Genomic DNA, 25,783 nt, shown 5'->3' on the forward strand with positions numbered 1-25,783 from the left:
ATTTGTTTCTTTTTCTACTGGAAAACTTAAAATGAAAAGTATGTTCACTTTTATTCTGTCTGTGAATTGCAATTAGTGAGGAATTTTTTTGTTTGTGTTTTAACCTTAGTAATTACAGCTACTACAGTGACAACCATTTTTTTCGAAACAACTGATCTATGGATTTTTAAACCCAGTAAACATTGCCTGTTGCTAAAATTGCAAAACTGAACACCAGGCTGTTTCTAAGCAATTAAATGTTGTAGCTCACGCCTGAGCTCTGAATGACGCCATCTCGCCTGGCAGGCTATCTCATTAAGCATGTGAAGATATTTCACTAGGGAATTTGATTTCTGCATTTCAGAACAAAATAAGAGCTGGTGGTGGGTCCACGCTCTGCAGATGGTGCAGTTGGGGATTCGGGGAACAGCTGCATTTTGCAGAGTAGGCTTTTAGAACCTGGTTTTGTTTATATTGTGTCAGCTTCTCCCTGTAAAGGAGAGTATCTCTGTATTAATTTTTATTGCGTGATCATTTTCTTCTTTAAACTTCTACTCTCAATAAAATAAATGTTTCTAGGTGAAATAATGGGGCACTATTCAGGTAGGTGTGTACTGTCACGTTTCCCTGTTTACGTAGCACAGATACACATGCATATGTAAAAAAAAAAAACCCAAAACCAACACAACAACAACTGGAAAAGCAAAGCTCAGTTCTGGCCAAAACGTGCTAATTTGCTCCTTGTCCCTTTCTTTAATTTTTAGGAAGTCTTGATTATTTCAAGGTTGTCAGTATTCAGCTTCTGAAAGTAAAATGAAAGTAATTTCAGGGTAGCATTGAGGAAAGAAGAAAGAGTAGTAGAGAAGTGGGGTTTTCCTGTCTCTTAGATGGCTTTATCACAATTAAAAATGATGGATTAAAAGATGTAATTGTTGTCGTGATGACAAGTTCATTGTATGCCTCTGGTTGTTGTTCTGGCAAGTGTTAAAAGCAGTTCTTACCCTCACTCTGGAGATGCACTGTGTGTGAGAGTTTGCAAAAGCTCAGACAAAACTTTCTCTTGTGATACTGTCTGTCTGGTGCTATGGGTTCTAGTTCTATGAAAACCTGCAACTGTCCGATAGCAGAGTATGTGCCTGAGATATTTGGATTAAATAGATGCTAATACTTCTTGCAGATGGATGTGCCTTCAGCAAACTCCCTCTGTAAGCACTCTTGGGGGAAAACAGCATTTTGTTTTGAACGTGTGTAAGCAACAAGTATGACAGTCCGGTTCTTGGGAATTGTTCATTTTCTTCATCCTGACATTTGATTTTTGCAACATGTTGTGAATTATCTTTAATGTTTTCACTATATACTCTTTCAGGTAGAGGCATTAACCCATCAACCTAGAGCCACAACAGTACATGCAGTCAGGGATTCAGAACTTGCCAAACTCCCAGAAGGAGCACTGACATCTATCAAACGCAAATTTCCCCAGGTAAGAAAATTAAAAGTATTTTCTGTCTATCTCAAAAGATGTCTGAGGAGCTAAACCTCTCCATTAGCACCAAGTCCTCTGGGTTTTTTTGTATGATTGATTCATGCTGAGAATACATTTTGCTCTCTTTGTCTGCCTGATCTGATCTATACCAGACTTTGACCAGCTTCTCTTCCTTTATCTTCTAATCAATTTTAGCATGTTTTATTGCAGGGCTGTTTTGTGTATCTGGAAGAAGTCCATGCTAAATGCAGGACATGCATATTTAGCAAAGTGGAAATCACTTAGTGCTATTGATAGTAAATGAAAGTTTGACTTCTAAAATCACTTTAAAATGTTGTTATTCATTTGTCTTGCTCACTGGGACCCAAAGTCAGTACTTGGTTATATGTGCCTTTATTTCCAGAGCATTGGTATTTGGGGGTTGGTTTTCCTCTCACTTGCATTTTAGGCTGCCAATCCTCATTCTGGAACTGCCAGATCTGTCTGTGTCCTGAAGACTCTGATTGCTCCCTTTGAATCCATCAAATCATCCATCTTCTTTAATTCACTTGACATTATACCTCTCTCCTGCAAATCTGGAGACTGACGGACTTGAAATTTAATTCTTTTGTCCCTAAGTGCATGAGGGACATTATACTAAGCACTAGCCTTGAAGGAAATTGTTTAATCCTGTTACTTCAAATTATTTCTGATTTTTCTTTTTGCTGCCTTTAAGACATATACTTTTTTTACCAGATTTTGTAAAAAAAACCCCTGCAAAAGTAATGAACCGAATTAAAATACCTGTATTCTTTTGCTTTCCTAGGACCCATAATAACTTTTTTGATTTTATTTTTTTTTAAACTGTAGAATATGAAGCCTGTATTCATGCATTCTCATGTTACAAAAACTGTGGGGTTTTGTCTGTATTATTGCTAGGATAATTACATCATTGCAGTAAGTGTTCAGAAGTTATGTCAATGAAAAGTAGTCTTCCTGGTTTCCCTGTAAGCATTATTTTTGCTTAAGAGTTTCTGAACTTCTATTGTGGGTTGTTAAGGCACTCCTGTTCTCTAGATTTCTCTTGAATAGTTCTCCGAGTCTGTTCTTCTCTATTTAATGTAACAGATTTCCTGCCCAGATTTATGAACTGGTAGCAGTGTGCACCTTCTGTTCAAAACTAGCCACAAACTGGGTACCAACAGCACAGCATCCTGTCTTGAGTTGCCCGTTTAAATATCACTCTCCTTGTGACTGATCAGAAGTTAGTAAATGAGCCAGGTGGAATTTAAAACCACCTTTCTCCTTACATAGGGATGATTTTAAATGTTACTAGTAGACATTTAAACTGTAAATTACCAGTAAGCACTAAACATTTAGCACTTAGTAATGGCTTGAATGCTGATCTGTGCAAAGGCTGTGTTCTAATTCTGCCTTTTTGTCTGGGGCAAGAATTTATTTCAGTGTCTCTTTTTTTCTCTCTTCTCTTTTCCTATTCTACCAGTTGGCAGAGTTGTTTTCCCCTGAAGAGTGCTGTCTGTGGAGGTGTCCATCTTTTTGCATTGCATTTGAAGTTGAGCTTGAGTGTTACATTTATAGTACAATTCAAAACACTTATTTGTAATATTATTCAAATGTCTTCCCATGTCTACAGAGTGCAGCCTATCAGCCTCAAATTCCTGACCTTTCTGAATATGGAATTAGTTTTCTCTAGACTTGCATGTAGTTTGGCTAATTAGTTGCAATGAAACAAAATGCTAAAACAGATCTTTTCAGGAAATGTGTTGCAAAAAAGGTTGTTAGAAAAACACATTCTTGCTGCTGTTTGAGATCTCCAAATTCTAAATAGGTGCTAAACTGGTATCAAAAATGTGAGAGCTTACATTTTTAATATTGGATTATTTTGGAACAAGCATTCAAAATAGAAAGAGGAGTGTAAGATAGACTTTAAGTAGGTGATTTATGTGGTTAATGCCTTCAGACTGTCTTAAGAATCTAAGATAAAATATTTTTTTTATATGATCTCAAAGTTCTTGTGTCTTTTCTTTTTGTCTGTTAGGTCCATCAGGTAAGGGAGGAAGGACAGAAGTCAGAGGGAATTGAAGTGATGGAGGAAAACAATAGGGTAGAAAGTTTGAAGTCAAGTAGAAAATAAAAAGTCACCTTTAAAGTTAAAGGAGTATACTGGAGAGAAGTTTTTGAGCTGGAAACTAATAAATTGCATACAAAAAGGGTCTGTATAGCTGTTTCTTAGAAAAAGAATCCAGGCATTAGAGGATCAAAAGCTGATTATGCCTGAACAACATCATGCAGCTGCGAAAAAAAAAAAAACCAAACTATGTTAACAGAATACTTTTCGGAGTGAAAAGATCCTTGCATTCTCTTTGATATTGGAAAAGCTTCAATACCAGCCTGTGGCAGCACATTTGAAGGAACAGGCAGACCAAATGAAGAGAGTCTAGAGGACAAAAAGGTGACTGACTGGTGTTTAGAAATATTTACCTATAAAGGCAAAAAGACTGTGAAAGGTTAAGGGAAGACATGGTAGCTATTTTCAAATGTATAAAGTTGTCTTCTGATAGAAAAGGCATAAGCTACTTGCCATATTGGAACAGAGCAAATGGTAGTGTACTGAAATTGCAGCAGCTGGATATTAAGAAAAAGCTGATTCTACTCCCTAGAAAGGCTAAAAGATTGTTACTTGTTTTTATAACCTCTTAAAAAATTGTTTGAGGTAGTGCTTAGAGCTGAGCAGGGGGATGGGCCAAATTAATTCTCTCTGTCCTATTTTCTCTCCTGTTATTCTAGTGGAGTGATTTATACACAGGATTTATGATGTTGTTTTCCCCATCCAACCAGAAGTAATAAAGTAATGAACGGATAGCAGGTGCAATAGTTTTGAAAGAATTGACTAGGTAGCAAGAGCTAGCTTGTGATTCAGCAGTGTGGTGGAGGGTTTCCCTCTTAGACCTCTGCAAATTAGAAAACTGTCTTTTAGAGGGGAAAAAAAAAAAGCAACTCTGCCTCTGCCAAACACATGCTCCCCTACTGACAGGTAAGGTTAAGTTAACCTGAGTCTCACTTGGTGGAATAGTGATCAAACATTGGTGCTTGTCCCCTGAGTCAGGTGAAATGCGCCCTTAGTTCAGAGGAATCCCACATCAGGGAGAATTGCTTTTGTTTTGGTGTTCCTCTTGGCAGCCTCTGTAGAGCCTAAAGAATGTGTATCTTAACAGCCAAGAACTGGCCAGTTCCTGAGACTGAATTACCCTTTCAATTAGGTTACCCTTGAGTTTGTGGTGGGTTGACCCTGGCTGAATGCCAGGTGCCCACCAAAGCCATTCTATCACTCCCCCCTCCTCAGCTGGACAGGGGAGAGAAAATATAACAAAGGGCTTGTGGGTCAAGATATAAGGACAGGAGAGATCACTCACCAATTACCGTTTCAGGCAAAACAGACTCAACTTGGGGAAAATTAACTCAATTTATTACCAATCAACCAGAGTAGGGTAATGAGAAATAAAACCAAATCTCAAAACACCTTCCCTCCACCCCTTCCTCTTCCCGGGCACAAATTCACTCCCAGATTCTCTACCTACCCCTCCAGCGGCGCAGGGGGACGGGGAATGGGGTTTACGGTCAGTTCATCACACGTTATTTCTGCTGCTTCATCCTCCTCAGGGGCAGGACTCATCACACTCTTCCCCTGCTCCAGTGTGGGGTCCTTCCCACGGGAGACAGTCCTCCACGAACTTCTCCAATGTGTGTCCTTCCCACGGGCTGCAGTTCTTCACGAACTGCTCCAGCATGGGTCCCTTCCACGGCGAGCAGTCCTTCAGGAGCACACTGCTCCAGCGTGGGTCCCCCACAGGGTCACAAGTCCTGCCAGAAAACCTGCTCCGTGGGCTCCTCTCTCCACAGATCCACAGGTCCTGCCAGGAACCTGCTCCAGCACGGACTTCCCACGGGGTCACAGCCTCCTTCGGGCACCCACCTGCTCTGGCGTGGGGTCCTCCACGGGCTACAGGTGGAGATCTGCTCCACTGTGGACCTCCATGGGAAGCAGGGGGACAGCCTGCCTCACCATGGTCTTCCCCACGGGCTGCAGGGGAATCTCTGCTCCGGCGCCTGGAGCATCTCCTCCCCCTCCTTCTTCACTGACCTTGGTGTCTGCAGGGTTGTTTCTCTTACATGTTCTCATGCCTCTCTCCGGCTGCTGTTTCTGTCTGTCCCGCAACTTTTTTTTCTTCTTAACTATGTTATCACAGAGGCGCTACCACTATCGCTGATTGGCTCGGCCTTGGCCAGCAGCAGGTCTGTCTTAGAGCCGACTGGCATTGGCTCTGTTGGACACAGGGAAAGCTTCCAGCAGCTTCTCACAGAAGCCACCCCTGTAACCCCCCCGCTACCAAAACCTTGCCACACAAAGCCAATACAGAGTTTTACTATTTCCTGTCAAGGGTGAAGAACCCTTGAATTCTAGGATTTAGTGGAGGGACTTCATCTGCCTACTTTTCACCAGTCATGATGTGTTTGTAGACGATCCTGAAAGGGTTCCAACTCTGCAATGCACTGTAAGGAAGTATTACCTGATGGGTAAGAAAATTGTAAACATGGGTGGTGCTTGCCAATGAGAACAATGTGAAATGAGGGAAATCATGCTCTATTAGTCCATACAATAATTCAAGTTCCTTGAGCTGTGATGTACAATCTGGAAAAATTGCACAGCTGATCCTTGGGGAAGCACTGTATGCTTGGTCTCTGTTTTGTCTTCTGCTCAGGGCATCTGCTTTGGTTCCGTCAGGGACAGGATACTGGTCCGCTGGGGTCTTTGGTGTGACCCACTATAGCTCCTGTTATTCCGAGGGATGAAACAGATGGTGAGCACGGGGAATCTAATCTCAGTTATAAGTAACAGCCAAAATTTCAGAGTACATGCCCAGAAATGACAGATGTTGACTTCTAGATCCTGCTTAGTGTGAAGAAGTCAAATCTACATCTTCTAGCTTCTCAGGAAAGCATCCCAACCTTGAGTCACTCTGGATATGGCATCCTAGACATTCCCATTTGAAAGTTGTCCACAGTGCAAAACTTCTTTGTTTTCTCGGGACTCATGCCTGAGGGCTACAGCTTGCCAGCATAGCCATTAGGGCACTCAGCCAGTGAGAGCATTTGCTCCTCTGACAGCCTTGGTGCTTGCTTCTGGTGCTGCTTGAAGCTTTTCAGTGTTGCAGGAGTGAAAGGGAATTGATTCTTTCTATTTTCATCACTGCCTTCAGTTCTGAAAAGTAGGACAGAGAATCGGCTCACGATTTTTGGCACCACAAAGCAGTTTCGAAGCAGTAGCAAGAGTGCAGAATCTGTGAACAGATTACAGAGATGTTCCAACATCAGTGTATAACTTGGATCACGTTTCATAGATTATCTTTGCCTCTACTGAGCTGAGATTGTTTTTATAATTCTAACTTGAAATTGAGACCTGCTGTAGCTGATGGAAATTGCACTGAGAAATTGCTTAGGAGCTTGGGGGAGTGACTGTAAGACAACCTTTTGCATGCTAGAAAATACAGAGTTTTTCTCCATCTTTCTTTTAATTCTCTAAGTCTGCCCTTGGGGTTTAAGTATATTCAGAACCCGTCATCCATCTTGAACAGTGAGTCCTGCTATCTTTGTATGTGTATTTTAACCAGAGCTTTTCTGCAGTGGATGGAGCCTTCCCTAGGGTTATCTGCCTTACAAAGTGAGTTCAGTAATGTGCCCTCTTTTCAAAACGCTTCCCTCAGGCATTTTATATTTTGTGCATCACGTTATTTAAGCTTGATGTGGCACTCTGGAATAGGTCAGGAGAGGCCATGCTTCTAGATTTTTCTGTATTTGTTCTCATGGCCCATTAAAATAAGTTTTCCTTGACTGTAGGAGAAGTGGATGAGAGAAGGAGAGAAGAAAAATGTTCAGGGGAAGCATGGTCACTGACTGTAGCTGCCTGACATGAGACAGGCAGGAGTGAGCGCTTAGTCATAGCAGTGATGTGACAATGACATTTTTCTTCAAGACACAATTGATCACAAGTGTTAGAAGCTCAAACAGCCCCAGGATAAAGCTTCAGTTCTTCTGTATGCTTTAGCGGCATTTGTAAAGGTGCCAGAAACTGTTGTGAGTGAGCATTTAAGATTTGCTTTGTCATGGTGGTTCTCAAACCATCGGAAGTTTTAATCAGAGACCCCTTGCTAAGCTCCCTGATTCTGTGACAAGCAGAGTGTTCTGTCTGATCTGGGGCCATGTAAAGCTTCAATAACACCATGTTTTTATTCAAGTTGAGGATCTAATTTACCTTTCCTCCTCCCTTGTCCCTCAAAAAAAAACCTTAAGAAAGCTGGTAGAGGAAAAATCTCAGCTCCTGCTAAGAGCTCCACAGAAATGAACCTGCTATTATGTGAATTTGCATCACTAAAATGGCTGTTATTGCTATTTTACCTCAATGTAGAATAGAAAACCTTTGGCAGCCCTGTTTTCCACGCTAGCTTATTCACGTTGGGTCTCAGTGTGGTAGAAAGCCCTTTTATGTGTCCTTTAACTAAATCACATATGTATGTGAAGGTCTATAACACCCTGCTATGAAGGCACCAATAAATTGTTATTTAACATATTTAATTTAAAGGTGGCCTACTGGATGACTGATTTGAAGTTTTAAAGGCTTAACTACTAAGTATCTTATTTTTAAACTTCAAAGTCACCAGAGAAAGTCCTTAGCTCACCTGCAAGCCATCTTTTTCACTGTGAGAATACTGTTTTTTTGGATCTGGGTGATGGTAGAGGATCCTCTAGAGAGGATCAGAACAGACTTGGAAAGAAAACCACATTCAGATTTGTAGGGCTATATATCTGTTGGTTGTACAGGATCAAAACTGGTATGCCAGGCTTGTTCTTTGCTTACTTTAGCCAAGGCTGGTTTCCTAAAACAGGAACCTGCAAGAAGACAACACTGACAGGGGATGGTACTGTCCTTCCTAGGGAGTGGCCCTTTGCTTTCTTGCATAGGAGCTTTGTTGCTTAGATTTAAAATAGCATACAATTAAACCTGAACCCTAGTGCAGCGTGGAGCAGAGTTGATGAATGTATCTTTTAGTTTTTGTTTTTGTTGTTATATATGTTTTTTTCTTATCTATGTTTCTCCTGTTGTAAAAAAAAAATGGATTTGTACTACATAGTACCTTTTACATCAATTAGTTCTTACTGTGGATTTGGATATTGGTGTAGATTTTGTGAAGTTTTCCCATGATTTCTCTAAATCAGTTTTGTTGAAAGTTAGCTAAGATGGGAAGAAGCTTTGTTTGGTACCATTGTTATCTATTAGCAGATAGTCAATTTGCCAGGCAATCCGTACGATTCACAGAATGAAATAAATATCTGTAAAAAAGTATTTTACAGCTGAATTCTCATGAAAATCACTTTCAAAAGGGCTTATTGTAAAGCAACTCTTAAGTTTCACAGTTGAATAGGAACAAAAGCTTTAACTAGAACCCAGCCTTGGAAGATTGGCTAGTTGTGGGTAATAGGTTGAAATATTTAAAAGGATTATAAGAATACAACGCTGCAGAGTGACCATAACCACTTGGAGTGGGAATTACAGTAGCTGTGAAGCAAGTGGTGCTCAGGATAACACCCAAGATGTGAGATGGATGGAGTAGTCAGCTCTGTGTTTGCACCATCGCTAGCAGGTGATGTAGAGCTGTAATACTGCCTGGCCTCATAGTTGAAGGACACTTGTTTTGAAACTGGAATTAGTCATCCTAAAGTAGGCAAATACAGTCCCCTTGGGAATGTGTTTAGTCCTTGACCTGCAATGCAGAGGCTGCAGGTCTGTTGAGTAATTTAACATTCGTTAAGCAGAGGGAAGATTAATGGTTTCCCAGAGCCTTCTTTGTAGCAGATGCAGAAACAGACTTTCATGTTCAATATGAGGGTGCTGGGGGGATTGGAGGCTGCTAAGAGAGCTCGAGTGGGTCTTACTGGGGATGGAGTTGATTTAGAAACAGCCAGGAAGACAACATGTTTCTACATAGATGAAGTGGGAAGTGGTTAAGCAGGGTCAGAGAGGTGGAACTGTGCTGAGGAAAGTGCTCTCTAACACCATTTGAGAAAAAACAGGATAAAGAGTATTTCTGCACTGCACAAAAGTGTTCTGGTGAGTTAATCTGAAAAGGTGAGTAGGTGGGAGGAGGAACAACACTTTATTTCCCTTACAAAATGTGTGTCTCAACTGAATGTCCTGCTCTGGGGCAGGTGTTATGAGTTCACACTTGCAGTAGTGTCTGCAAGATCAGGAGAGGTTTTGGGGCTTTTGGAGAATGGTACTGATGTACCTGGAATCTTGAGTAGCTTCTGAGATGGAGATATACTCAGTTTTTTTAGACCTGTAAGGTCAGTTTTCTTCCTTCTGGCCTGAAAAGTTTTTTGCATAAGCTCAGGAGAGTGGATTTTTGTTTGCTTTGGGGATTTTTTTGAAAGTTGACTCAGTCATCTTTATGACCCAAGCAGGCTCCATGGCTCTAGAGTCCAGACTTGTGCTGTGAGACCCTATAGATGTATATTTAGGTTGCTGGCAAAGCCTTGTGACCTTTCTGCATCATTTCACAGCTTGAGACGGTAGCAGCGGGTAGGAAAGTGTGCTCCTTGTCCCAAGGACGAGTTTAACCTGCAGCGTGGCAATTTTAACAGTGTAGCTCTGTTCATGGCTGGCCTTACAACAGAAGTGCCTAATCGATGTCTCTGCCTCTCATTATTGGTTGAAGTGATTAACTGCGATTAACTGAGCAGGATCTGCTCACTGCTAGCACAGTTTCTAATCAGGAGGAATGATAAATTCAATTTCCTCACAAACTAAAACGACTTCGGCTCTATCCCTAGTACAAGGGATCAAAAAGTTGTATTTACTTTGCAGGCAATTAACGATTCTTGTCTAATTTAGAAACCTCCTGGTGTTCTCAGATAAGTCTGGACTCCAACTTGCTGCCTTTTTGCAGTGCAGATTTTTCTTCAAACCTTAAATCTGAACTGCCTGATTCTGTGCCAGTGGATCAGGCTGCGACTCGGTCTCTTTGGAGAGCAGGGTATGTGTTTGTAGGGCTGGGTGGATGGGTGCTAGAAGAGACTGTAAAATCCAGAATGTGCCATAGGGATGAGCACACCAGACGCTTCCGACTGTGCTGCGAAGGCTGTCTAGCCCTGGGTGATGGTGACACTGTGGAAATGAGACAATTTTGCATGGACAGATGTCTGGGAAGTGCTCTGCGCTCTTCTGGCACCATGCTTGGGAAAGAGTGGTGTTCACATGGGAGAGCGGGTAGAAGTCTTGCCTACTTTTGGGAAAACAGTACCCAGTCTGTCACTGGCTCAGCTGTGCTGGGGGCAGTGCTGGAGGCTGTATGGCACACCACGCCTCTGGAGTATTGAAAACTCAGTGTTTCTTCCAGGTCAGTCTGGTTTTCCCAGCAGTGCTGCCAGAGTTGCTGCCCTTCCCCCTCCGCCCAAACCCTCACTGCCAATTCCCAGAGCTTTTCCTACAAAACACAGCTTAATAGGTAGGGTGGGAGTAAGTGACTGCTGAATCACTGCCCAGATGTCTGCACCAAGGTACCTGCCTGCCAGTGCCCTGTTACCTGTATTTTTCCTGCCTCCATCTCTTCCAGGCATGCTTGGAATAACTCTGTTTTCCTTCAATCCCTGTCCAAGACCTCCTAGCTCAAGGGCTAATTTCTGCTTGATTCCTCCTCCCCTCCCCAAGCTAAATCAGCCTCCTCTGTGACACCCCAGGTCCTCTCCCAGGTCCCCTGGCTTCCTTGTTATAGTCTCTTGGGCTGCATTGAGCTGTGCTGCTCCTTCTTGTGCCCTTTTACTGGAGGGGCTAGAATAAAGGTGCTTGGAAACCTGAAGGATGATATTTTTTTTTGTCTGTTGGTTTTGAATTCTCCCTAGTTGTACTGAATTTGGTGAGGGCTGCTCTGGCTGCCCTGCACAGTAATGGGTGTAGGTCAGTCATTGAAGGTTGGGTCTGTTGTCAATGGAGAGATGTGATTTATATTGACTTCCCCCTCAGACAGATGGACAAGTTTCTTTTAAAGGAAAACATTGCCTTTTTGTCAAAGAAAATTTAGTGTATGTAATATAAAACTCCAAGGACGTTTCAGGCCAGTTCTTAGCTCCGATCACAAATTGATGTTCCTTTGACGTTGCCATGACTGCGACAGAGTGACTCATCCCGTTATGGTTAGCAATTTGCTTGTCTTACAAAGTCACCAGGGAAATAATTTTTCCATATCTATACATACCAAGGCTGTAAGGTTTGCTCTAGCAAACAAGACAAATAATATTTCCTGGTAATAGGAGCAGCCAACTGGAAAATGAGACCAATAGGTTCTGTTCTTAGTTCTGTCATTAACCTTGGACATTTTCTTTACCTTAGCTGGAGCTCTCCTTAGCTGACTATAAAGCAGAAGAAGTTATAAATACAGGAGATGGTTTTAGTAAGTAATTAAAATTCTGATGTTTGAAGTGGTTCAGAAGTGTAAAATGTTCATAACACCTTCCAAAACTGCTTAAGGGAAGTCCTAGTGTGCAGATACAGGTGGTTAGGTGAATGCATGTGAGCTGGGTATAGCAAGCGCTCTCGAGAGGCAGATTATTTCCCTTAGAAAGGGCAATCAGTCTCATAATTTTTATTAAGACTTTATTCTTTCTCTCCTGCTCCCCATAGTTGGAGCAGATTTCTGTAGCTACACCCAGCGCCATTTTTTGAATCCCAGAACCGCAGATCTTGGTGGTGTTAAAGTGGTAACGAGTTTGCTGGGTGGCTGGGTGATCATCAGCTCTTGTTATATTTTGGACAAATGGAAGCATTTAGATCCTGTCTGAGATTCCAGGATAAGGAAGGAGGCTGAGAGCTTACCTGCTGTCGGGAGTTGCCATCATTCCACCATCGCTCAATAGTGGCAGGGTCATGCTGCATCCGTGCTCACAGCGAAATGGGTATGGACAATGTGTGTCTGCTCTTGGTGCAAATACCAGAAACTTCAAAGAAGTTGATCTTGGATCACTGAGGAGATGTTGATGTGGCATTTTTAGGAACTTGCAGTTATGGCTATGGGACAGAAATTACTGAAATAACTTTGTTTAGGTCTTACTCCTTGCTCTACTGTAAGTCGCACTGTGTTGGAAGCTACCTGTTTGCTCTTCTCCCTTCCTCCTACAGATGCTTAAAAAATATTGGTGCTTATTAAAGCTATGGAGTTTCATAGTCTAGGGCAATTTATTGGGTTTTTGTTGTTTGTTTGTTTTTTTGTTTTAAAAGCAGGATATACAAGTGATTCTGATGGGCATGCTGACCTGTCTTGATGCTTACATGGTCTTTTATTTGAAAAATGCATCCTGAAGCGCCTATTCTTATGGGAACAGTGTGTCTGTCTTTGTGCAAAATCCAAGGTAGCCATTTGCTGCTGCTTGTTTAGCTTGTTAAGAGTTTGGAGAACTTTTTGTTGTGGTGGGTTTTGACTTTTTTATGTCCTTCTGAAGATTAGAGTTATTTTGACCTTAAATTATTTGTCTGGGGGAGAGTATCTAATGATTGCTCTATTAATTCTTAATGCATTTAAATATCTCTTTTCCTTATTTGGTAAAACATTTGCACATAGCTTTTGCAGAATAAATGATGCATTTTCCAAGTCTGTCACTCCTTGGTATTGCAATTATTAGTCTTCTGCTACACCACTTGTTGGGAATTATTGATTGTTAATGTTGGAGATAAGCTTGTCAGTTTTCAGATGTGCTTGGCTATTTGAATATTGGTTTTTATCGATGTAAGTCCTGTTGGGAAAAAAAGCTTGGAAAAAAATATCTGTCCCTTCAAAGGTACCACACAAACATGATTTGAGGGGGAAAACAATTTCTTGGTTTGTTCTGATTCTGCAGGTGTTTAGAGTGTGTATTTATCCCTTTTATTCAAGATGTCTTAAACTGGTTACTGTAAACTAATTCACAGGGGGTCAGATGGAAGTAAGATTGTGTGTGGGATCTGTTTGAGTACAGACTTGAACCTTTTTGAGCCTTTAGTACCTATAGAAGGTGGAGGTGTGCAACAGCCACTGAATAGTTAGAGTGACTTAGAGGTGCAAGCGCACTGCAGAGTGAAATAAGGAGAACTGAAAATGCAATTTGATGTGTTTCCCAAAATAACTGGGTTTTGTTCTTTTGTTCCCAAAGCAAATTAAATACTGCCTTTTTTGGTTTTGTTTTGTTTTCTTGTTTTTCCAGATTAGAGTAAAATAAAGTGAAAGAAATCAAGACAAATGATCAGTCACCATACGTTACAGCCAGGAAAGTAGCTATGGTTATAAAACCTTGTCTTTGTATGGTTCAAACTGAGATAACATCTTAAAAAAGTTTGCAAGTATCCATTTAGAGGCACTATTTCTAATACGTTCTGCCTGAATGTTTGTTTCTTTTCTTTTTCTTTCTCTCCCATTGCTAGGTTGTGACTAGACTTATTCACTTGCTGGGTGAGAAGATTCTTGGCAGTCTTCAGCAGGGAGGTAAGACTCATTCCTGGACTACTCCCATTGATGCTGGTGCTTCCTTGGAGCTAGATTTACATTGTTAAATCTGGAAACAGAAAGCACATACTTGAAAAGAGAATTTGTCGCTAAATATTTTAGCTGTTGTCACAAGTGAATGGTGATTTTATTATATATATGTGTACAAATTTTTTTTTGGCAGAGCATGGTTAATTAAGTGTGGGAATGGCATGATTTGCAATTGAGATGATAGAAAATTACTGCTGCATATGTGCAGTGAAATTTCCTTGAAATTTCTTGGAAGAGAAGAGCTCAAAGGGAGCATTGGAAATAGCAGCTGTAATAGACTTGAATCAGATAGTCATGCTGAGTGGCATCTGCATGTAGACTGATTTAATATGTCTGTATTTGCATTATCTTAATGAATTGTCTGAGAGCAAATGGTCTGCTATGGATTGGTTCTTAAGCTTTGTGGATGTGGCACAGGCAAAACAAAGCATATTTACTGACTGAAGTGAGGAAATTTTCCAAATTTTCTTGAGCAGCTTTTAAAAGAAAGCAGATGCACATTAACTACTGAGGGTGTTGTGGGGTTCTTTGCTGTTGTGGGTGGTTTGAGCTTTGTTTGGTTGGGGTTTTTTAATTACTTTTATTGCTGTTTTTGCAATATTCCAAGGAGACTGAGAATGAGGTAGCCAACTCTCATGTTTTGGAGCAGTCCTGGGGAGTGAATCTCAAAGTCCGCTCTTTCTTTACATGCTCAGCTTTCTGTACACAATCAGTTGTCTACAAATCTCTGGTGATAATTGTACTTAAACTTTTGTGCATGCTGAAATGCCTTTGTGGCCTACAGCAGAGTCCACACTGCTTGGGAGATAGGGCAATATGCGATCTGGATCAAAGGGGAGGAAAACTAGTGACAGTGATAGGAGTTCAATCAGAGAATCGCCATTGAAGTTCTGAGGAGGGAAGGACTGGTGGAGGTGGAGTTGAGCGGTGATGTGTAACTTGTTTGAACCTACAAATAGCTACTTGAAGATTGCCAAAAAGAGTGGAAAATCTGTTTAATGTTCTGTGCAGAGCTATTTTAGAAGACTTGAAATGAATAACTCAGTTGCTGAATATGTTTGAAAAAAGTTTATCTGGTATTTCTTTGTGTCCTGCAGTGTACTGTCGATCTTGCATATAGACTTTGAATGAGTTTTCATATGGTATATCAGGTACTTCCATATGTCCATCTCAAGAATTCATCTTAATGGTGCATCTTAGGCCTTTGCTGGGTGAAATGAGATAAGCAGGATGTTAAATCCTAACTTAGATGACAGTAAGTTTATTGTGTTCTTAGAGCTGAGTTGATAGGCATTAGCAGCAAAGTAAGGTTGTCTGAGAAGGCTTAGTTAAAGAGAAAAGAATTAGTATCAAAATAAAAAGAACAATTTGTAGAACACCCCTATCATTGATCTTTTCATCTTCTAAGCTGTCTAGGAAGATCTTAATCTTTGTCACATGCATCACATACTTCTGTCAAAAAATGCTTTCCTCTGCCCATACTCTTTGTTCTTACTCAGCTCACCATGTTATATTGGAGATACTTCCACAGTTACTTTGTAGCTACTACAGAGGTTCCATATTTTATATTAATACTCCTAAGCACATATCTGTAAAGCTCCACATTTTCCCATCTTGCAGAGAAGTGAAAATAGGTGGAGATACACATTCCCTATAGGAACTTTTTTTTGTTGAAAACAGGTATCTATTTCCATGATCGGGAACACCATAAAAAGTGAATGTTAATTTTTGGAATATTTTGATACTGACAACAGGTTTTGGGGTTTTGTTACTTCAGCTCATTCCTCTTGTAGGCTAAATCAATGCCTGTTCCAAAGTTGTGGCTGTTCCAAGTGATTCAAAATGCCTTTTTTTCTTTCTCTTAACAGGTTAGGTAAATGCACATTGTATTTAACTTGTTTCTGGCATAACATTGCCTGACTTCTACCCACGCATGCTGTGTCAGCAGCCAAAGATGGTGGAAATTGAATCGCAGAATCATAGAATCGTTTAGGTTGGAAGAGACCTTTAAGATCATCAAGTCCAACTGTTAACCCAGCACTGCCAAGTCCACCACTAAACCATGGCCCTAAACACCACATCTACACGTCTTTTAAACACCTCCAGGGATGGTGACTCAACCACTTCCCTGGGCAGCCTGTTCCAATGCTTGGCAGCCCTTTCAGTGAAGGAATTTTTCCTCATATCCAATCTAAACCTCCCCTGGTGCAACTTGAGGACGTTTCCTCTTGTCCTATCTCTTGTTACTTGGGAGAAGAGACTGACCCCCACCTTGCTACAACCTCCTTTCAGGTAGTTGTAGGGAGCAATAAGGTCTCCCCTCAGCCTCCTTTTCTCCAGGCTAAACAACCCCAGTTCCCTCAGCTGCTCCTCATAAGACTTGTTCTCTAGACCCTTCACCAGCTTTGTTGCCCTTCCTTGGACACACTCCAGCACTTCAATGCCTTTGTTGTAGTCTTTTAGTATTTGAGGTGCAGCCTCGCCAGTGCTGAGTACAGGGGGATGATCACTGCCCTAGTCCTGCTGGCCAAACTAGTTCTGATACAGGCCAGGGTGCCGTTGGCCTTCTTGGCCACCTGGGCACACTGCCGGCTCATCTTCAGCTGGCTGTTGACCAACACCCCCAGGTCATTTTCCGCCGGGCAGCTTTGCAGCCACTCTTCCCCAAGCCTGTAGCGTTGCATGGGTCTCTTGTGACCCACCCATTGATCTTCATTCTCTCATGAATGAAATATGTGGGAACTCTTCCTTTTTATGTGATACAGAGGATGTTACATTTATCTTAGGTTAAGCAATTCAGTGACACTTCCCTTGCTGCCTGACAGTTGAAAACAATAAAATGACACCTAGCTTTCTGGGTTGGCTGATGGCAAGTTTTTTCTTTTCAAACAGGTCATCCTCTTGGATTACACAGCTCGAGTAGCAAGTGGGATGCCGGAAATCCTGCCAGCAATCTCTCCACAGTAGCAATTATGCCAGTGTCTGAAGAGGTGCCACTTACGGCTTTTACTCTGGAGCTCAAGCATGCTCTCAGTGCTGTGGGTAAGAAGTGTTTACATGTTACTGCATTACAGGAAATAAATGCTTCTTATCTTTTTAGAGAGGTATGGTCAGGTACCTGGCATTAGTCAAAGGTGGATTCATGCTCTGTTGGGGGGGTAGCGGGACAGCAGTGCTCAGGATCAGCCTTTTTTATGACCTCTTGCTTCTCTGTCCTCATCCCTAATGTGCATTTAATTTTAGTGGAAAACTTTGTGGCCTTAGTGACTCAGAAATATTAGCCAATCTGTCTGGCCTCTCGCCTTGGCTGCCATCAGCGCTCCTAAGGCTGCAGGCACGCCAGTGGACAAACCTCACCACCAGTGGACAAACCCCACCACCAGTGCACTGTTCGCATGGTGCCTGTCTGAGAATGTGTGTCTTTCGTGTGAGAGTCTTTCAGGCTTCCTCAGTTGTACAGCTTCATCCAGCAAAGAATTTCTTATGCAGTTTTCTTTTGTTGAGGTAGTGCAGTGAGTGGTAAACACAAGACTTGATGGAAGAGGCTTGTGGAGCAGATCCAGGTTGGCACTGGAAGTCCAAACTTAAGTCTGAAATCATTGTCCTGTTTGTTGCCAGCTTGTCTGTCTCGTGCTCACAAACCCATGTATTCAGCTCACAGTTGAGTCATTAATTGCTTTATCCACGGGTGAAGTTGTGTGTGCAAGTTCCAGTTGCTCACAAAACCATGTATTTAATTCACAATTCAGTTCACGCTCGGTACTACAGTTTGACATTTCCTGAACATCCTCTTCTCATCCTCATACACTGTCATAGATCTCTTGAGTAAATCTCCTGTAGTCCTTTGATGAATTGCTAGTCTGCTATCTCACAGCTTATTATTTTGAAAAGTACAGGTTATGTGATGCTTGAGGTATAACCACTTACATTTACTAGTTATTTCCTTTTTGACCTTAAGGGTATCTGGAGCTGGCAGTTTTATTCTGCTTAAAAAAATCTTCTAGGCGAGCAGGCACAGGAAAAAGCTGTTGACTCTTGTCTTGGTTTCAGCTGGGGTAGAGTTAATTTTCTTCCTAGTAGCTGGTATAGTGTTATGTTTTGGATTTAGTAGGAGAAGAATGTTGGTAACACACTGGTGTTTTCAGTTGTTGCAAAGTAGTGTTTATACCAAGTCAAGGATTTCTCAGCTTCTCATGCCCAGCCAGCAAGAAGGCTGGAGGAGCACAAGAAACTGGGAGGGGACACAGCCAGGACAGCTGACCCAAACTGGCCAAAGGAATATTCCATACCATGTGATGTCATGCCCAGTATATAAACTGGGGGGAGTTGGGGGGGGGGGGGGGGGGGGCAATCGCTGCTCAGGAACTAACTGGGCATCAGTCAGTGAGTGGTGATCAATTGCATTGTGCATCACTTTCTTGAGTTATATTTCACCCTTTTTGTTTTATCTTCCTTTTCTCATTACTATGGTGATGATTATTATATTTTTTATTTCAATTATTAAACTGTTCTTATCTCAACCCACAAGTTTTACTTACTTACACTGGGGGTGGGACGGGGGGAGGAGTGAGCGAGCGGCTGCGTGGTGCTAGTTGCTGGCTGGGGTTAAACCACAACAATGTTTGAACTCTTCAACCTTTTGAAATATGAATTTGTGTGCAGCTTATGGTGGAGATGTGTTACAGTGGGAAGTAATTTGTGGGCGTTTGAAGATTCCTCTTATTTTGAGATGGCAGAAAAATTTTACATCTATAACGGAGCACAGATCTCAGCCGTAGCTATATTGCTAATGGGTACTTCTTATGGATTGTTGCCAGCTTGTTTTGATGTGTGACAGCACTAGGAGCCTGTAAATAAAACAAACAGAAACTTAAGTATAAGTGGATGGACTATTCACTATAAAAATAACCATTCTAGTTGAAAGCAACTAGAATGTGACAAACAAGGGGTTTTGTTATGATCGTGGGAAGGGAGAAGGAGGCGATTTGTAGGGGAGAGGGGGAATTGTACGGGATAGCTGGGGCGATTTTGCGGGGAGTCCGCGGGAGAGGGGGTGATATAGTTCGCTTGTTATTTTTCTCTTTTCTATCATGTTCTCTCTTTCTCTCTTTTCTCTCTTTTCTCTCTTTTCTCTCTTTTCTTTCTCCTCTCTTTTCTCTCTTTTCTCTCTTTTCTCTTCCTGATGTCTGTGTAGTGCCTGGCAGCTATAGATGGCACTATACAACCTTGGCATCTGAAGTTCTTGCCAAAATGGAGCAGACGGCTGCAGTGGGAAGAGGAAAGTGTTGTGTGAAAACACAGCTAGCCATATGGTTCAAAACACAGCTGGTAGACCAAGCTCTCTGGCCTTGATAGCCTCTGTTCGTCAGGTCATCTTATTGCTTATTCAGTCCAACAATGCTCTGAGACAGTGGTTAACCTTCTGCCAAGGGTTTACTGTGCGTGTTTACATACTGTGCAGAGTTGAGTTTTTTTTTCATGCAGGCTGTGTGGTGTTTTTTTAATTTTTTTTATTTAGCAGAAGCAGCATTCTCTTTCTTTCTCTCTCTCTTTTTTTTTTTTTTGTAGCTTTTGCTTTTTCTCCTTTTGTATTTTCTCCTTTATACTATGGCTATAAATTGTTTGGGTATTCCTTATTGGTGTGTGACAAAGTGCTGTGAGCAATGTGCCAGATGGTGCTTGGCTATAATGAAAGGGGCTGGTTTTTGGAATGATTTTTCTTCTGACTTCTTGCATCAAAAAATGAAATGAGTAGTAAAGTCTGTGTTGTGAAGCAAAATTTCAGTTTATTTTTAGATTGTCTTGGTATTTACCTGGCCATTAGAACTGTGTCCATTCGACATGTGGGGGAATTGAAATGTTATGTGAAAAGATTTGCATTAGGGCTCTGGTGAGCAGCTGGTGTATTGGAGCTTCGTGCTTCTGCCACCCAAGTGCTTACCTGCTTCTAACTTTCAAATTGGCTAATTAGCACTTGGGGTCTGGGTGTGAATTGCAGTTAGACCTTAAATGTATTTATGGAAATAAGAGGTGTTATTTAATATGCTTTAGAAGGCTTAATTGAAAATCTTTCTCTTAAGGAAGTATCTTTCAGTGTGTATGTTCCTAATTTTTTAAAATAAGGGGTTTCGCTGTGTAGATTTGCTGTTATTAGCATATTTTTGTTGTTTAGTCTTTTGTATTTTCTTGAACCAACTTTTTAAAATTGTAAATTGTAATCAGATGTTGCCGTTTAACACTTAACATTTGATCCATATTGTTTCATTGCTCTGGGCTTGAAATATGTTCCAGAGCAGTGGAGGGTAGCCTTAGTATGTGGGGTGAAAGCAGTTGTTTTTAGCTTTGTTTTGCAACTTAATATGTTATTTTAGAAAATTCTTTAGTCTTCTTGTTAATATCAACTTAAATGAATATTGCAGTGATGCCTCAAATCCCCTTGCTGCAGGTTGGAGACAAGAGTATAGAAGAAATTAGGAGGATGCAGGCAGTAATACTGAGATCACTGCAAGGATCATCATGAGGTATCAGCTACTGCAGTTCTTGGGAGGCACCTGCCCTTGCTGCAGGCTGACCCTCATCCTGGTGAGAGTGGTTGGGATGCAGGCTGGGTTGTAACACAACCTGCAAAATCAGATGAGAGCATGGGTTCTCTTTCCTGCAACCAGCATTAAGGCGGCTATTGGCAGTGCTATGAGTTGGAGCTGGTTGCAGGTTAATCTATTTAACAGGATTTTTTCTTTTGGTAATTTTTAACTGCTTCTATCTTATTAAAGGAGTATAAAAATAATGACAAAGAGAATACCTTAGTCTGATAGTGGAAGCTTCATAACACCATGAATTAATATATACTGTCCAGAAGAATTGGAACTGTATTCAGAATCGCTACCTGCCCCCACCCCCCCAAAAAAAAAAAACCAACAAAAAACAAAAAACCCAACGCTTTTGCCTGTAATGAGGCAGAACTTACTGATACGGTTGCTTGATTCTGTTGCGTGGGTTTAATAATTTTTTTTTTTTTTTTTTTTTTTTTTTTTTAATTTGTAATGAGAATACCTCATGTGATCAGACTGCTCTCTGTACTGGGTTTTCTGGGCCCCAGAGCACACTGACCTGGCTGGCCAGGTCCTGCTTGCATTCTGCACACAGGGAGCATCAATGTGTGGTACCACCCACAGCTTTATCCAAGTGATTCGTGCTAGTTTCTTTGAGATTTGGTGTTTCTGTGGTTTATGATAATTCAGATACTGTTTCTGGACAGTGTGATTGTGTCCCAATTAAATACTAAGGGATGTTCATGTTCCCATGGAGTTTGTTAAAAGCTAGACGGTGAAGCAGTTACTTGGTACCTGGTGGCAATAACTCCACGTGAATCTGCCTTCATCTTGAGACAGGTATAAATGTAAAATATGATCCGAGCATTGAGGAGAGAGCAGGGAAGTCCCGCAGAGCATGGTGAATCAGTGAGGAACCATCACTGCTTCCTCACTCCGTTTGCTTGTATGCTTCAGTGTGAAAGTCCTTTCTTTGAATCTTGGTCTTTGGGCCTCCAAAGAAAGAGGATGTAGAATATAAAGCTTCCAAAAAGCAGGAACAGAATTTTCCACTTCTGAACTGGAGTGAGATGAAGGTGGGTGAGTTTTACAGCTGTGCAAAGTTTCAGGTTAGGATAACCATGCCGATGAATTCTGGTCAATGTTCATCATGTCTGTATTTATTATATTTTTTCCCCTTAATCCTGGTAGAGCTGAGAGCATCTCTCATCAAAACACTCTTCTACAGTATCCAGATTTTGAAAAAGCATTTGCCTAACTACTTTTTTGTTCTTTTACCGAGACCAGCTAAATGATACCACATGGCTGTGCGAATTCTGATTATATGTGGGAGCCCTTTGATCGTATATAATTTCAAACTGAAGTAGAGAGGGATTAAAATTCAACATATGTGTCTCTCTCCTTCCTTTCTGCCCTTTAAATATAAGCTTTATTTTCATTTCTAAAACTGTATAAAGTATTGGAAAGCTCACTGCATTATCTTTACTAATAATTTATTGGAGTTTCTAATTGTAGTTCTGCCTGAATTTCTTTACGCACAGATTAGATTTAAATGTTAAGTGTTTAATGTGGTGCCTGGACCCTGGCATAACTTGTTATTTTTTGCTGGGCGAGATCTTCTGACACTGAGATAGGAAACTCATTTATCAGTTCTGTCTCTTTGACACATAATTTTGTAGACTTTTATTAGGCCAAATATAAATTCTCTTTTGATGAAGTCCAGGCAAGAAAGTTTGCTGTGCTAAAATTTTTCCACAGTGCATTTTGTACTGGACGTATCTTTTTGTGTGAGTAGTTTTTCCAGGTGAGGTGGATTTGCAACCATTTCTAAGCATCAGAAATCACTCCTTGACCTCTGGGCCTCTGATTTCTCTAGGCAACTTTTTGATCATGTTTTATGAGACTTAGAACTAGGATATCTGTATTCCCACTCCTGCATATCTTACAAAGTTTATGTTATGTGGAAAAAAATTACCAAAGTGAGTACCATGCTCATCTTTGGAAAGAAAGGAAGAGTTTTGTGTCTCACGTGTGATGTTTATGTCTCCTTACTGGGGCAGGATTTGAGCTTGGAAGCCTTGCTGAAGGGCTGTCTCAACCCTTTTCTTGAGTGCCTTTTATTCTTAAAAGGTAAAATGAACTAGACTTCTGATGTTTGCCAGCATTTTTTTTCCTCCTCACCTCTCTTTCATGGAATTGTAGTTCTGTACTGAAAAACAGGTGACTCTGGAGTACCAATTTAGATGCTCCATGAGGATTCCCCATGAATCATGACCTTCTGTGCCTGCAGGTAAGGCTGTGGCCATGCAGTATTCTCACCTGAAGTGCGTAAAAGCCGGGATTCAGAATCCCAGCAAGTTTGGTGAAAGAAAAATCTCCCGGGGCTGTTAAAAGTCACCACTTCTGGCTTGAGAAATTCATGATCTACAAATTGCTGGAGGCTTGGAGAATGTCATTAAGTTTTCCTTGCTCTAATACTCTTCCCCAGCAATCTGCTGCTGGTCATCATCAGAGATATGTTTTTGGGCTTAGATAAATATTTAATGTTACCTCATATCACCTCTCCTATGTTCTTAACTTTGAGCTGTTCACCCCGTGTCTAATCCTACTGAAAGAGAACAGTCCCTCAAGGGTGCAGGTGGCTGATGGAGGATGGAGGGATGTTTTCATGATGCCAGCTGCAGCTGTAAATTACCTGTGAGACTGATGTCAGGTGTGGAGAGAGCATCACTAGATGATGGTGTGTAACTATAATAATGCGCATTGAGGATGTACTAGCACATCACCTTGGACACTCCTGCCTGCTGGTGTGGCTGTTCGAGGGGTATGTACTTGAGAATGATTTTGGGGGTTGGGTTGTTGGGGTGTTTTTTTTGTTGGGTTTTTTTTTTTTTTTTTTTTAAATTACTTCATTGCTTTCAGCAGTTTAGTTTAAATAACACTTTTGGTCATTCTGTTTTATGAGAACACATATGTTGGTGTTCTTGATCACATTAATGGAGGGTTATTTAATGGTTTATTAATTGGGAGCTTGCTAGAAATTGGAAGTGTAGAGCAGATGGTTGTTATTTCTGAAACAAAACAGAGTTGGTTCAGTTGGAAGCATCACCATGTTCTGTGCTGGGGATGAATAAGGGTCTGGGTGTCTTTGTCCTGTGCTGCCGGTGTGCAGAGGGGATGCTGGGCAGACTCCTCCCGAGCCAGCATAGCTGTGTGTCTGCCTGTGCACACTTGTTTGTGTCATATACTGTGAACTGCTTCTTTTCCAAATACAAAAGTGAGGTGAGTGGACATGATTTCTGAAGTAATATACCTCTCCAAGGCTCTTTTTTGATGCTTGATGGGATGTGTTGTCCCCATTCAAGATATCTGTGGGTGAAGTAGCCATCACCTTAACTAACATAAAGATGCACCCCTGCTCTACAAAGTCTGCCTCTCGCCTTGTATTAAAAGGTGTTCTGGCTGGCAGCATTGCTGGGTTTAATGGTTTCCCCTTAGGGCATGGGCCCCAGTGCATCAGATCGATATGCTGTACTTCAAGTTCCTTGGCTGATGTTCTTGGATCTCAGTGACCAGGTGCAGGGAGGTAACAGCCAAACGCAGAGGTGGAGCATGCTGTTCCCTCCTCAGCATTAGTCCCTCTTACTTGACATTTTTATTGTAGTCCTCAGCTCATTTTGCATTCCTGGCTGTTCATCTTTGCCTACTAAACTTCCACCGCTGTCATAAAGCTTTGTAAGTCACATATCCTGGAAGAATATTTGGTCTACATATCATTTCTATTTTGCCGAGAACTTTGACACATTAATGAACACAGATGATAACTCTGCTGTTGAATGCTTTTTCAAAATTGACCTGCCCTCTCTCCCTTGCTGTCTTCATTGCATGCAATGTCATCAGTATTTCTTTTGGGAGACCTCTCTTAATCCCATTACGCCATCCAAAGTTGTGCTAGACCAACTCTTTGTGAGGCTGAATGGTGAATCAGATCAAGGAATCTACCAGTGTTAAAAATAAGGTGGTAAAAAAAAACCCACAAGCATTGGGGTTCCTGGCAGACAGATGGTTCAAGGAGCACAAACGGAAGAGCAGCACAGATGCAGGAGTGAAGGGCAGATTAAACCAGCTCTGGTCTTGAAATGCTTATGAACTAATTCTGTCTACTTGGGACTTGTTGCTTTAATAGGAACTGACCACCATAAACTTTATTGGATGATGAGGAGATTAAATTCTACTGTCAAGTCATCCTCCTTTCTGTCCTTTCTTACCAGCTTTTACTTTTTGGTCTCTGCTTACAGGATATTTTTGTCCATTTTGTTTGCTCTTCCTTCATCATCAGTGTAACAAAGAGCAAACACAATTTGGATGTTTGAAAATACAAGATGAAAAATCATACTTACAAGTTTTTTTCAAGTCTAACACTAAAGTATGTTAAAAGAGAGTGAAGTCTTTGCAGGAAGAATCAAGCATTGCGGGGGAAAGGAGTTGGCCCTGAAGGTCAGGATGGCCAGCTGCAGATACTGTACTTGTGGGTTTTTGCGTTTTGAGCACGTAAGTGTGAAATTGCGATCTTTTACCATGGTGTGCATTCATGGTTCCTTGATTTTTACTAAACACCTTAAGCCGTGCTGCTTTATTAGTGCCTTGGGAGACCTCACATAATTAAGTGTTTTGTTATTTCGTACATAAATTTCAGTTCTTTTGTTAATGAAAAAATGAAGGATTACATAATGAAAACATTAATACAGAGCAACTGCTCTTTCATGTTTGTAAAGCTGAATTTCTCAATATGAGACAGATAATATTTTCTTTGGGTATGAGGTTATTCCCTTAAGTTTTTTCTTTGCTTTTTTTCTTTTTATTTAGTTGCAGTTATTCTGCAACGTCCACCACACATGGCATGTATTGCTGCTGCTGAAACAGAATTGCTACTAAGAAAAATAAAGTTTCTTGCAGGCACTTTGGTTTATGTGCACCAAAATTCACCTTGGATATAATGTTGTGCCAGTTATGTGCATATGCCTATCTCTATAGTGGAAGTAGTGTGAATCGGACTGTGTCCTGTAGATTTGGGACTCTCTCTTTCCTTAGGGTTGGTAGTGGTATAGATTCCTGTTGGCATGTTGAATAAGAAGTAGCACTACTATGGAGAGCTG

The 25,783-nt window shown here is 41.2% G+C and overlaps 1 protein-coding gene across 8 annotated transcripts in view; it reads left to right on the top strand.

Annotated features, from left to right (window-relative positions):
• Positions 1-25,783, top strand: part of PNPLA7 (patatin like phospholipase domain containing 7) — a 132,041-nt gene that overhangs the window by 52,130 nt on the left and 54,128 nt on the right. For all 8 annotated transcript variants that reach the window (XM_029999837.2, XM_029999839.2, XM_029999835.2 and 5 more), the window contains 3 exons: positions 1,346-1,459; positions 13,965-14,025; positions 16,969-17,118. In XM_029999837.2, the coding sequence (XP_029855697.1) occupies positions 1,346-1,459; positions 13,965-14,025; positions 16,969-17,118 (325 nt within the window). The remainder of the gene's footprint in view (positions 1-1,345; positions 1,460-13,964; positions 14,026-16,968; positions 17,119-25,783) is intronic.

This window comes from Aquila chrysaetos, chromosome 24, assembly GCF_900496995.4.
Source record: "Aquila chrysaetos chrysaetos chromosome 24, bAquChr1.4, whole genome shotgun sequence".
NCBI lineage: Eukaryota > Metazoa > Chordata > Aves > Accipitriformes > Accipitridae > Aquila > Aquila chrysaetos.